Raw genomic sequence first — 14131 nt, forward strand, 5'->3', positions numbered from 1 at the left:
TCCTCCTTCCCGCGCCCCACGCGCACCGGGTCGGCTCCGGCCCCCTCCGCGCTGGCTCGCGCGCCCTCTCCCTATTCGCCCGACTCTGTCTCTCCTCAGCCGCCGTAACCGGGGCCTTCCGCTCCCCACCCCGCACCCATTTAATGGCCCGTGCGCAGGCGCGGCGGCGGCGGGAGCGCGCGCCGGGGCTCTCCCGCCCGATGCCTGACTGGGAAAGGCGGGCTGGGTGGTGGGTCGGGGCCGCGCTCGTCCCCGCCGCGGGGTTAGTCCGTCTTCACTCCCCCCCCTTCCTTTCCCCCGCTTCGCTCCGAACCGTCTTCACACCTTGCGAGCGCTGCGGTGGGTGAGGAAAGTTGCCCGCGGAGCCTCCGAGGGCCCGCAGGCGCTCTCGCTGGGCAACCCGGCGGGGGGAGGAGGCAGCCGGGACGTGGTGGGCGCCATGTGCCGCGGGAGCGGGGCAGCCGGGGAGGCAGCGGGGACGGGACCGACCCCACGGAGTGTGTGTGGGGGTGGACGGGGGGACACACAGAGGGGACGCGGTCGCGGGGTGGGAGAAGGGCGGGAAGCGGCGGCGCGAGCGCGGCCCCCTCAGCGGTGGCTGAGGCGCGGCCGGCGGCTTCGTTAGCGCGTTCGCCGGGCTCTCCCCCTCCTCGTACCGCACGTTTGCGCGGAGTAACCGAGGGGCTCGGGGAAGGGTCCCCGTCAGCAGCCTTCGCCCCTGGCAGCGGTGCTGAGGTACCGACGGGAGCGTAGGTGTGAAATTCCCGTGCCCCACGCAGACCGCCCTGTCAGGTCGCGGGTATTATCAAACGCCCTTTGTCCGTCTTCTGTCAGAAGGGAAATTTGGGCTTCCCGCGGGACAGCAGGGGGTCAGCCGGTGGAGTAGCTTACTCGGACCTGGCGAATCTTTCGGTTGTCGCTGACAAGGAGCAGAAATCGCGTTCAACATCAGCTTAAGGCGGTTACTTGGTGAGTGAGGCGGCTTGCGCTGTTGAGGAGCCATGTCCCCAGCACCTGCATCCCTGCTGCCACCCAGAAACGCGGCGGGGACCCCAATTTTCCAGACACGCGTGTAGGACCAAGGAAGTACTTGCAGGTTCTGGTGAATAAAAAAAAATGTTTTCTTCCCTGATCTCTAATGAATACCAGTATTAGAAACTGGTTACCTGTGCAATGAAACAAATAAACACATCTCTTTTTTTCTTAAATGACAAAGCGCTGTATTATAAACAAGATAGCTTTGTAACTATTACAAAGTTTCTGGTAGCGAGTTTGCTTTTCAGGGAAACATGCAGAGAGGTGCTGCAGGCACTGGCTTTGAGCATGTCAGAGCGGCGGTGCGCTTTTCACTGTAGCTTTCGTACACACGACCGTTGCGACCTGACGTTCCGTTAGTTCCTAAAGGCACATCTTCCATCACTCGCCCGTTACCGGATACTTGCACCAGAAAAGCCCAGTGACCCAGAAATGCCAAAAATGCTTCTTTCCCTCCACCTACCCCGCTGCAGCGTGGGCAGCAGTTCAGTGCCATGGCACCCTGAGCGCCTTTGTTTTTTTCCCCCGCTGCTCGGGTCTGCCGTTTATGCCCTAAACCGATCGGTATTTGTCCGGGGGGCGGCTGCACCCCCCCGGGCAGCCCCAGGGCTCCATCGGCCGGCCCGGCCCGCATTCCTCCCCGCCGCTGCGGGGCGCTGCGCCGCCGCCAAAGGGGTGTGTGGGGGCGGGCGGGCGGCGCTCTGGCCCCCTCTTTGTGGTGGCGGGCGGGGCTCTCCCCGCTGTGAGGGCGGGCGGGAAGCGCGGGAGGAACGCGCCCGGTGCTGAGGCGGGGAGGGCCTGTGCTCCCCCCTCACCCCCGCCTCGGGGCTCCGGCCGCCTCCCGGTGGGGCTGGTGCCGCCTCTCGCCCCCTCCCACCACCCTGCCGCCCCTCGGAGGCGGCTTGCGAAGGCAGACGCGGCCGTGCAGGCGTGTGCGGGGCCGTCTCGGTTAGGGAAGGCAGAGCCCCCCGGGCCTGCCGAGGAGCGGGCTGACGGTGACCCGTGAGGCGCTGCCTCCGCCTAGCCGTTAACGCAAGCCGGCCGGTCCCCCGGGGCTTGGCCGCGGCGGTGGGGCGGCTGGATCCTGTTGTTGGGTGGCCCGGGAGGCAGGTACGGCGGCCACGGCCTCCAGCGCCTCAAGGCAGGGCTTTAGAGCAGCATCCTGTGGTTCTTCAGTGTTTGTCCATAAGCACAAACAGCCTTCAGACTATAACTCTCCGCTGCCGAGAGGAGTTTCGTGCAGGCAAACTCTTGCCTGACTGCAGTAAGTTTTGTGGTTTGTTTTTTTTTTTTTCTGTTGCCCCTTAAACCTTGCTTATAGAAATGCCCACCTTGGATCTCACACTGACGAGGAGGTTGCTGATCATAAGTCCCCGGGTGTTTTCACAAGAGTCTTGCTCTCCCTGAGACCTTTGGCAGGTAGAAGGTTCTGTGTGTACAGGAGTTCTCGCTGGAGCTGGGTGGAATTCATTTTTTCATTTTTATGTGCTTGTGAAGTGAGAGAAGCTCAGTAGTTTAAAAGAAAAAAGGAGTCGGTTTGATTAGGTACTGATTTTGTCACTCTTGATTATTAATTTGTTTCTAAGTAGGGGAACATAACTTAGGGTCATGTCCTTTATATAGCATCCTTCTAGCACAGCTTTATTTAGGTAGGCACAGCTGCTGTCTTACGATTCAAGTGGTTATGACTCTATTACCGACAGATCACGTCAGCACAGTATCGTTCAGGTCAGCAAGGCTGTGAGTGTGCAGACATGTTTTTTCTGTTAAACATCTAGAATTGCATTATGCTATTTGTATGCAGGTCGAGTGAGTGGAGTTCCTGTCATTGTTAAGATAAAGACTGCGTTTAGCATAGACCCGTTTGATGGATTCATCACAAATAACGGGAACCAATTTATGCTTTGTCCAAAGCTAATAATACAACGTTGCAGTGCAGAGAGTGCATTTGCTTACTGCAGGCTTGGAGCTACAGTAAAATGGAGAAATCCAGAAGCAGGTAAGCAATAAGAAGATGCTACCTTGTTAAAGACCTCAGCTGTAATTTTTTAATTTTTTTATTATGACGTGTTAGGCATTCCATGGGACAGAAGAAAGTTGTTATTCTCATATGAGGGCTTATTCGTCTCTATGGAATATTGTTAACCAGAAAGCGTTCCTCTTAAGAACAAAACAAAAACCAACAAACAAACACACCACCACCACCACCCCCCAAACCCATCACGAAACACAGCTTTATGTGGGTTTGCATTATCATGACATTCAAATATAAAAATGATGTTCTTGAGCTTGAGGTCTTAGACTGGAACGTAAGATATTTGGATGTCGTTGTTGGCCCAACCACACATTTATTTTGTGGTGTTAGTCAGTTCTCTTATTCTTCCTGTGCTTTTATTTTCTAACTTTACAAGGGACAAATGATCCTTCTTCAACTCTTATTTTTCGTGGTTACTTGCCATAAATTGTCATGGACGTGGGCTGTCGTCACTACATATGTGTAGCACATACAGTGTTTCAAATCTGGGAAAATCTGTTAAAAATGACATCTATTGGAAAATCATTAAGTATTCACATGCCTCAGACTTTAATACAAAACTTTTACATGCTCTACCCGAGCCTGATTTTTTGACTACTTTGCGTTACATTGTCATTGCATGTGGTCAGACCAGTTTACCTTTGGAGCAATTTAGAAGGTTTTAAAGGGAATTGGGCCTAATAGACGTGTACAAGAACTTTTGCTGAAAACTATTTTGCATAATTTTAAAAGTGCCTGAAATTCTTTTCTTCAAAAGTGCCTACCTAACTGTACATCTTGACGTGAACAGAATTTATTCATCTGCCAGACAGGGCCCACCTCTTTCAGAAAACATTCAAATAATATTTTACAGGAGAACAAGAATTTCTCTTTCTCACACAAAATATAGGTCTTGTTTTCTTTCATTAGCTTTGTTTTAGCTCCTTGCAGCTTGCTGGCATAAGCCAAAAATACTGTATTTCCTCCTATGAGATTTTTGGGCGTGGGTTCTGGTTTTGTTGTTGGTTCCCCCCCCCCCCCCCCCAATGATTTGTTGTTAATACTGTGAGCAGTTGTTCAGCTGAACTCCTGAAATCTATTAATATGGATTGTTCCAAAAACTTCATAGAACCTTTTTTTTTTCCTGGCTGCAGCCATGTTTTTCCTGGTTCAGTTCAGGTGATTATTAGGGTGAGACTTCAGACTATCCTCTTCTGTTGCCTGTTTGGGAGTTCAAGAATGTGTTTGTGGTTCTAATGTGCAAATTTTCAGGGTGGTGGCAGTATTTGTTTTGGGAAAGAGGCTTCAATACAACTGGTTCAGCAAGTTTTATCTGGTTAGATTTTTTTTTTAATCATTCGTGTTTTCAGAAAATTACTGAGACAAAATACTTGGGATTCATAAAAACATACTTGTTTTTCAGATTAGAACTACACGTGAAAATAAACTGTATGATGGAAAAATACACCTAATTTTGCTTTTTAATGATGAATGTGTAAAGATAGGAAAGGATTTTTAGTTGTTTTTTTTTTTTAAAGAAGAAACACGGTTAAAATATGAGAAAAACTAGGAAAAAGTTTCCTGTAAAATAACTGTATGTGTAAGTGCATTTCATGTTAAAATGGGAAATTTTCGCTTCAGTTTGCTAGTCCTCAAGAGAATTTTTCAGCAATAGACAGAATACTTTGATATGCTTGAGAATAAAAGGCAGAAAAACACATTCAAATCTCTGCAAAGGCATACTGTATGCACACACATGGGAGGGCTAGCACAAATGCATTTTAGTGCTTTTTCATTTCAACTTTAGAGGAGAAAGGAGTTGTCTGTGACGTGATTGCAGTGAAATGTATCTTCCCGCTTGTCTTGCGGAAACAACTTTAAAATTCCAGATAGTGAAAAATGCCTGATAAAGAGACAATAAACGTGTTTTAACATTTTGTAGTGGTCAACTTCTATGTGTGATGGTATACCTTTGTTATAGATTAATTTATCGAAATAATGCCACTTATTTGCAGTGAATGTAGTTTTACAGAAAATATTTCTTCTTTCCTTTTAAGTTCAAAATCTCTGAAGATGCATGAAATCCAACAACTACCTAGGCATCAGATGCATGCAACTGGGCAATCTGTTGCTCCCCAATCTGCCAGACATCGAGTTCAGGACAGAGGTCATGACGATCTGGGTCAAATTGGTTATACCTGGCATCACAGAAGAAGGTTAAAAGAATTCCAAATCAGGTGATGAGTACAAAACATAATTTTCACAGAATGGAGCAGGGGGATCAGACCTAAAGAAGTCTGGTTTTAGTAGTACAAGTGCAGGCTAAGGCAAAGGTTTTTGTTCACAGGTGTGCCAGACAGTTCTGAAGGTGTCTTGTGGTAATTTGAGGACATGCATTGGCACAGTCAGATTTCACATATATTTGATTTTCTAATGTAAAATTTAAAAATAGCTATTTAACAGCATGCTTTGATGGGAACTGCCAGTGTAAGGATTTAGTCTTGCCCTCCTTTTGTGTTTCTTTTGTTTGTTGAAGGAATCTTGACAAAGGTGAGATGGTAATTGTTTAGAGATTAAAAGCCTAATATTTGTTGAACAAGTGGAGCTGATCTAGCAACTCAGACTTGCTGGAAGAGGGAGGCCCCGTTCATGGCTGTGTGATTTAATTAATTACCTTGTGATGTCTTTGGTGCTTATTGGGGCCCTCTGTGTGCCAATTAACTCTAAAATCCGTTTGAAAGAAAAAGGCGGGGGGTGGGGGGAGGGTGATAATATCACAGTTACGGATTACTGAGTTGAACTGCTACTAGAAGCTTGCCGAGAAGTGAACTGCAGTGGGGGAGGTAGGAAGAAGGAAGATCTGCTGGTTTCAGGCAGGAATAAACATTAGATTGGCTCAAGTATTCTGGAAACAAGTCTGACTCAGCTGGTTGACTTCAGGAAGACAGCTATGTCACCTCTTCTAAATCACAAAAAGGCTCCCCAGTTAATTGGCAGCCTGGTCATTAGTATTGCTGGGTGTAAGTGGGCTGCTGGGAAGACATTTAAGCTCTCTAGGTTTCCTAGAGAAGTATGTCCTAATTCAGGTCTTGCAGTGATGCTTGGGCCTCTGTTAATGCTTGGTGAATAGTCCTGTTATAGGTACTAATTTTAGGGTGTAAATATTTCATATGTGCATTGATCTCTGAAAACCAGCCCCTTAGTTTTATTAGTGAAACTAGCGTAAAAGTTCCTATTTTTACTGCTGCCTGGGAATTAACAGAGGGAGAGTACAAAGGCAACTAACCTTTCCTTATATTTCAGATACTTAGCAAGGAAGTTCTTCCATCTGTGGGCAAAAAAGACATTTGGACAAGTTTTCCCTTCCAAAGCCAGGTAGATAAAATTACAGAAATCAAGGGTGGGGGTTTTTTTTGTGTTGGTTTGGGTTTGTTGTTGTTTTTGGTTTTTTGGTTTGGTTTTTTTTTTGTGGTTTAGTGCTATACCATTGGGCTAAGAGAGCGCTGGCTGCCAAGAAAATATTTGGATGTCTTTTGGGTCACTTGAAGGTTTCCTTTGAATATGCTTCTTGCTCCTGCTTTTTGTTTGTTTTTAATAATCATGGTTAAACTTTACTAACTAAATTTGTAGGAATTGTGGTTGTCTTGATGAAGTTGAACTGTACGTGTATATAAATGATGGGGTATGATTGTGACACCTGCTTTTTAACAGTTTTTCAAAGTTATAACTAGAGATGGATTGTGAAATTCAGTTCATTTTATTGTTTGCACTATTGTTCTTAATGTATATCTATATATGCTTTGTATCTGTCTGACTTTGAAATACCTGCGGCAGATAATTCGTTTCTGTTGTTAGTGTTCTGTCAGCTGCTGAAAACTAACACTTTGATACTCTTTTCTTGTTTTGCTTTAATTTGCATGTTCATTCTTGTTTGACCACACCCTTGGGAACTGAAGCAGTTCCCAGTGGAAAGACCTGCATTTGTTACAGTCAGAATAAGTTACCCAATTTCATTGTACTGTATCAAATATACTCTGACTACATCTGCCTTAGTTGGGAACCAGAAGTTGTCCTGTGAATCATGCTGTTCTTGCTGTCCCGTATACTGAATTTGCACTACTTTGTCTGTGTGTAAACTCAGGACAATTATTTATTTTTTTTTTTTTTTAGGAGGATGAGTGGAAATACGTTTTATAAAGTTCAGCAAAGAACATAAGCAGTAATTAATTGTTTTTTAGATTTAATAGTCTCCAGTTCTCCTTAGCTTTTATTTGCAATGTTCTGTTAATGCACCAAGTAAAATAAAAATAAAGTATAGCTCATTTCTTTTTTCTTTTTTTTTTCTTTTCTGCTTGAGTGCTTGGAATGACTTAGCAACTTGGCTTGGGGTAGGTAGCTATGAATTGCAACTTGTGAGAGGATTCATATGTGTTTCACCGAGGGACCTCTAGGTATTCTGGGCCTAATCCTGTTATTACAGACATGAGCAATTTCATTAAGCTAGTGGGATAGTTGTGATCAAAGGTTGTGAGTCTGGGCTTGTGTGCTTTTTGTTTATTAGCTTATATGTTTTCATGGGTCCTTTTGTCTTCCTTCTCTCCATCACAAATACAAAGAGATGAGAAATTTTTTGAAAGTGTTTTGTACTCCAGTTGATGAGACTTTCCGGTTCTTACGCTGCTGCCTGGGTCATCTTGACCACACCGAAAAATGTTTGTGATAATATTTTAAAATAAAAAAAAAATTGCTTGAAATAGTAGGTTATGACCATTATTTTTTGTTAGGTGATCAAACTGCTAGTTCCCTCATGCAGACCCTCCTATATTTGAATTTTCAGCTGTTCACAATTCAGTTGCAATGTAGTGTCACTTCTTACCTGGTCAGGTATGTGTTAATTAAATCTGGGTATAAAAGCAGAGGCTGTTCTACTGAGGTTAAAGAATTGGAAGGTCATGTGTGACTTGTGAATCCATTTTGTACATGGCTTAGCATCTGTTGGAAGGAGAAGGAAGGTACACGAGCAGATGAACAGCTTTGTTTTTAGCATAGACGACGTGTAACTAGCTGAAGGAGTTCTGAAGCCTATTTAAGTGATCTTTGGGAAGATTTTAAATTTGGGATAACTTAAGATCAGCATGCTCTTTCTAAGAACACAATGGAAATATCAAAGCATTATAAAATCTGAAGTAGCTTTTGTATTTATTTCTATACGTAAAATATTTTGTGTTAAAATAACAAAGAACAAAATTAGCAAGGAAAATACATGTATCATTATCAACCATGCTGTTTTTTTGAGTAAAACAGAACTGAGGGTAAAAGATGCGAGTTATTCGTAGGTTTAAAGTCAACTGGCACTGTGATATTTGGCCAGCTAGTTAACATCAGTCTTTCCTTCCTTGACTTTATGTGAAGTATTTATAGTCACTAAGCTGATTGCTTCTTGTCATACTTCATAGAGTCTTGGAATAAATTGTCACAGTAGGGTAGTGTTTTTTAAATGCAATTAGATGCTGTTAGGCTAATCAGACAAGACTGGAAAAGAGGTAGCGTAATCTTCATTAAAACTGATTTTTGGTCAACCTGAAAACCTGCATGAAGTTTCCCATGTCCAAATTTTTCAACTGTTTAGATGCTTTTACGACCAGAAGATTCTTCAAAAAACTTTTGGAGAGTGGAAGGAGTGGTGGACTGTTTGCGGAGAAAGGAAGCTCAGCCTCAGAGCAGGCAGCCATTACAGGTTTGTGACATGACTTCCTATTATTGTGTGTATATAGCAGTATGAGAAATTTTCCTTAGGTTCTGAAGAAGTTATTAATGCCAGTAAGCAAGTTACATCAACAGTACCTCTAGGCCAAGAGCAATGTCTTCATTGCTTATTTTCATATCTATCTTCTCCTCTTTCTTTTTTTTGTTGCTGTTGTCTTAGGATGAAGTCAAAATTTCCTATCCAACATATCTTTAAAGTGCAATTGAACTTGCAAGAATCCTACTTCTAGGCATTGGTAGCTATTTCACTGAATAGTGCTTTTTTTCATTTTTCAGGCATTTACTCCAGAATTTGATATTCAAGGCTTGGAGAGCCTATGTATGCCAGCAACAAGGAAAGAGGAACAAATACTGTGTTGCAGAGTCTCATGGTAAGTGAAGTGATGGTAACTACCTTTATTTGGGGACATACTGAGATGGGAGTTTCCAAAGGAAATATTTACAAAGAATCTCTTCCCTTGTGCACGTTTGCACATTGACCTCCCCCACCCTATGGAAGTGTAATGCTTTTAGGTACAGATGGTTGTCTGTCTAAAGCTGGCAGGGGGGTTCTGTTTGATGCACTACTGTGTGGCTATATAGTTATTTAGGGATGCCAGTGAATAAGCTTAAGGGCCTCTCCATCTGCTCTGGATTGCATTGTTTGTTTTTTGGGGGGGTGGTTTGGTTGGTTTGGGGTTTTTTTGTTTGTGGGTTTTTTTGTTGTTTTTTTTTTCTTTTACTTTATCACAGTATGTGTTCAAATAAATATTTTTTGTTAGAATGTGTTGCTGGAATTCTGTTATCAACTGTGGCTATAGAAATTAAACAATAATTCCCTGTGGTGTCAACTGCACATATTTTATCTGTATTCAGTATTCCTTCCAGCTTGTGTCTTGCAATTGAAAAGCAGCCCAAGCTTTTGAAGTGCCCCTTGTCTTATTGTGTAGATTCTTTGTTCCGCAATGGATTTGTCCTGTTGATGACATTGCTTATATTGGTTGCAACATCCTTTGGTTTCAGGGAATATGTTTCCCTGAAGGGGAGGATGACCCTCTTTTAAAGATGATGCTGTGGTTTTTGTTCTGTGCTGATTTGCAAAATAAGTTAACTGCTCTCTTTGCATATGCGTGTGGCCTCAGAATATTATATAGACTGGCACTTTTCAAAATGAACTGATAGGCTATCTAGATTTCCATTCTTACTGAGTGAGGCCAGAGTACTTGGAGAAGCAGCTGTGTGTTACTTAGTCAAAAAGATAGAAAAGCAGCCTGTTTTAAGGTAGGTTAATAGTTGATTCACCAGATCACAAGGAAATCTTTAAAAAGTGTGGTGGTTTTTTTGGTGTAAGTGTGGAGTGGCATAAAATCAATAGTGTTTTTTCTAATAACTTCGTTTCAATAGTGTCAGTTCTGACAAGCCAGACTGTTGTGAGGAGAAAGTGCAGTGCACTGCAGAAAGTGGTAAACTGGGATTTGTGACACCACTTCTGTTTTTAGCTGTGTGACTGACCTGCTAAATAAACTTGACTTGTTTCTGGTTGATTTCTCTGCTTGTAATAGAGAATAACTCTTGAAAAGCCACTGATGAACCTGATGAACTTTTTTTTTAAAACGAACCAAAGAAAATCCTGTAATTCTTACCCAATAAGGTTGTTATGCTGAATATTGTTATACAATTATATACCCTGTAAGCACTGAAGACAAAGCAGTGCCGTTGTCTGATAATTCACGCTGCTCTGAACAAGTGGCATGATGCTGTCAGCGTTTCAGAGATTCTTGTCAGTGTGGCACCCTCAGCCAGGGTGGATGGTTGTGGCTGCGGCTCCGGTGGCTGTTCTTTCAGGGTGTCCCACGAGGTGTCACTGCGGGTTGAGGGGACTGGAGGTTGGGGACAAGTGGTGTTATGGAGTGGTTAAAAAATGCCAGATTCTTGCGTGAACTTAAGATGCTCCAATTTTTCTGTTGTGCACAGCAAAGAAGCAAAAATTGCTCAGGACCTGGCGGCACTGGCTTGTTTATGTTGATGTTCAAAGGACAAAACATGGGATGCAGTCTGTGGCACTGGCTTTCAGGGAAAGAAGCTGTTTGCGGTAAGAATGGAGTGGAAGCAGGCAGAGGGGCGCTGACTATAAGGCCATGGTTTTTACCTGTGTTCTGTTATCTTTTCCTGCAGTGACTTTGTTCCATATCCGATTTTTTTTTTTAGGAGTGTGTGTGTCTGAATTCTTCTGGTATGCCCATAGACTGTGAATGCAAAAGGTTGTTGTTTGTACCTTTTTCCAGTGAGAGGAAGGTGATTTCTTGCACCAAACTATGGAATCTGTGTTTGAACATGTCTGTAACAAACATTGTTTTGGCAGCATATCGTGGGCAGTGTGGAGAAGACGACACTACCAGAACAGCAGTGGACATAAAATGAATATTTTAGCTCTGCAGCACTGGGCCCAGAGCCTGCAATTTCGAGTAAGTCCTAGGAGCTTCAGCTACTACCATTTCTAATGTTTAAGTTGCATGCACATGTGACTAATTTTGCAGATTAATAAAAAAATAGGCCTTATGCTCATTTGCTTTGCAAATTGCAATACTTATGATGGAAGAACATATTAGGACATGAGGAAGTGGAATGAAGCTGTATCAGGGGAAGTTCAGATTGGACATTAGGAAAAGGCTCTTCACCGAGAGGGTGGTTGGTCACTGGAACAGAATCTCTAGGGAAGTGGTCACAACACCAAGCCTGTCAGAGTTCAGGGAGCGTCTGGACAATGCTATTAGATGATTTAGTTTTAAGTAGTCCTGCAGAGAGTTGGACTCAGTGATCCTTATGGTCCCTTCCAACTTGAGATATTCTATGAAGAAGGTCAAAACAATATTTTTACAAGAAAAATTTCTTTACAAGCAATCTACACAGAGCAAACTGGATCCATGTCTTATATTTGCTGGGAAGCAGAATGTCCAAAGGAATTATTACTGTCTTATACAATGCTTGATGATAGTGAAAGCATCAGAGTTCTCTCCACCAGAGAAACTAGCCACAAGTAAATAAGAGGTAAAAGAAAACAGGTGTGTGAGTTTGCAGCTGTGGCATTTTGAGCAGGACATGAAGGGTAGTTGTATCCAGCTCTCTAGAATGCCAAACTCCACAGAGGTCCAATCCACTGTCCCATTAGGAGGTAAGATAGCACTGGTCAGCTGTTTGATGGCAGCTTGCCTCTTTGTGAGACAACATTTCTTATGTCCTAATGAATTTCTGTGAGCATGTTTAACTCAGTTCGGGGTAAGAAAATACAATCCAGCATTTCATGTTCTTGAGAGGTTGTCAGCTCCTTCAGTATATTGTTCAGCTTAGCTGATGTGAAAATAGTGTGGTTTTCTTTCTTTCGCTGGAACTGTGGCTTTTTGTCCATTTCGTTAAAAACAGGAGATGGTAACGCTGCCTGTTTGAGGCCACTATTCTACTAAGGAGATAAACTTGTGACTTGGGAAATCTTACCGTATCTCAAGATGTGATTCTCTTTTGTATAAAAATACTCTGTCTGAAAGAAAGCCTGTTGTCCAAAAAGTGTTATTTTGGCCTTTTAATGGAAAAAGTGCAAAAGTATCCAAAAAAAAGGAAAAAAGTTTGATATCAATATTCTTTGACCTTTTCTATGCTGATATTCCTTTGGTGTTTGTTTGGTTTTGTTTGTTGATTCCCCCCCCCCACTTGTGGGGAGGAACCTCACTGCTCATGGCTTTCACCTTTAGATCTTACATGGAATTTCCTATTGCCTGTGTGTTCTTCCTCTTCTCTTCTTTGTTCTACTTCCCTAATCTTGTCCCTTTTTTTCCCCTTATTGCCCTGCCTCCTCAATTGTTTGGTCAGGCTTGGTTGCAGTGGCGAGAGCTGTATTTATACAGCCAGAATGACAAGCAGAAGGAGACTAGGGCAGTAACTCACCATCGGCACTGGGAATTAAAGAGGTGCATGGAAGCGTGGCTAGGATACTTAAACCTCCACAGAGAAAAGAAACTTCAGAATGGTGAGTGAAAATGGTGAGTTAGGGCAGAACAGGGCTCAGCCCCTTTGCTTAGGGCACAGTGATTTTTTTTTTTTTTTTTTTTCTATTCTAAGAGAGGCTGTAATGTTTCTGCTTGCTCAACAGATGATGAGGTGCAACTTGGACTGTACACTGTTACAGGCCTGGCTAGCTAAGGTTATATACTGAACTGTTGGGAAGATCACCTGCTTTGCATGTGATTTTAAAGAAAATGCTTTACAGTTCCCTTGACAAAAACTTGCACATTGCATATTATATTGACTGAGATAGCTGTGAGAAGGATATATTCAGGACTATTATCAGTCAATTTGTATGTGGATTTTCTTGATAATCAGACAAATCACAACTCATACAGGATGGTAAAGATTATTACACCAGTTCTTTTGTTTCTTCCCTTGAAGCCACTGGAATGAGTTCAGGCATTTGTGTGAATTGCCTGTTGATTGGTGGTAGTAGAAAAGAATCCAGCTTGGATATCGGGGAACTAGTAATAAGAGTATGCTGAAATGTAAGCAAGCTTGTGTATGTTGAAAAAGTGATGCAGTGTCTTAACTTCCCCTTCTTAAGTCAGTACAGCACGTTCCTGCTTTATAACTGCCTTTGTGATCAATAAGAACAACATAGTCTATAGCCGAGTATTACTGTGAATTCTTACCACCATTTTTCAGTTTTAGAGCTTCTGTCACTTCAGAACCAGTGGCTGAAATGTCATGGCCTCACCTGAGATGAATGAACCCATGATGGAACAAGTCATGAGTAATTTGTGTGTTTGTTTTCTAGAGCTGGCCCAAGAGCATCACCAAAGGAGGATAGTCCGGCAGTGTTTCTCTCATTGGCAGCTGTCATGGGAGTGCAGGAGAAGAGTGCATGCTCACCAAAAGGACATTGAAAAACTAGCAGCAAGGATTGCCTTATGGAGAGTCTTTGCACACTGGAAGCATTGTATCCAATCTGTATTTAGTCCCTAGCAGGGACAGCTTAAAAGCATTCCTGTGGGGGAAAGATCTGGTTAATAAGCAGGAATGTTGTGCAGTAGTGTGGGTGACAGCAAACCCGGTCATTAGAAGGATGTATGTAAGGCTATATTAACAATTAATAAAATTGTTGCAATTACAGTATGGTAGCCTGTTGACAGCTAAGAGCCTGCAGAAAATAAGTTTGGGGAGGAATTCCTTACTTAACAGTGAATCAGAAATGTATTGTGATAAGCCAGCAAAATCTAAAAGCTTGACTGTAATCAAAACTTGCGCAGGTAACAGTGCTTGGCAATTCAAATATTGAAGCAAATATAGATGGAG

At 43.1% G+C, this 14131-nt stretch overlaps 1 protein-coding gene across 6 annotated transcripts in view; it reads left to right on the top strand.

The window, feature by feature from the left end:
• The first annotated feature begins 2867 nt into the window (after positions 1 to 2867).
• The window catches only part of SFI1 (Sfi1 homolog, spindle assembly associated (yeast)), a 31483-nt gene continuing 20219 nt past the window's right edge, over positions 2868 to 14131 (top strand). For 5 of the 6 annotated variants that reach the window (XR_774843.1, XM_010574960.1, XM_010574969.1 and 2 more), the window contains exons 1-9: positions 2868 to 3034; positions 5107 to 5286; positions 6353 to 6424; positions 8679 to 8786; positions 9092 to 9186; positions 10769 to 10886; positions 11157 to 11259; positions 12659 to 12815; positions 13614 to 13775. Coding sequence is in view for 5 of the 6 variants with exons in the window: in XM_010574960.1 (XP_010573262.1) it covers positions 3015 to 3034; positions 5107 to 5286; positions 6353 to 6424; positions 8679 to 8786; positions 9092 to 9186; positions 10769 to 10886; positions 11157 to 11259; positions 12659 to 12815; positions 13614 to 13775 (1015 nt within the window). In the remaining variant the exon portion in view is untranslated. The remainder of the gene's footprint in view (positions 3035 to 5106; positions 5287 to 6352; positions 6425 to 8678; positions 8787 to 9091; positions 9187 to 10768; positions 10887 to 11156; positions 11260 to 12658; positions 12816 to 13613; positions 13776 to 14131) is intronic. The other variant, XM_010574997.1, reaches the window with a different exon arrangement.

This window comes from Haliaeetus leucocephalus, unplaced genomic scaffold, assembly GCF_000737465.1.
Source record: "Haliaeetus leucocephalus isolate CR32 unplaced genomic scaffold, Haliaeetus_leucocephalus-4.0 Scaffold13, whole genome shotgun sequence".
Classification (NCBI taxonomy): Eukaryota; Metazoa; Chordata; class Aves; order Accipitriformes; family Accipitridae; genus Haliaeetus; species Haliaeetus leucocephalus.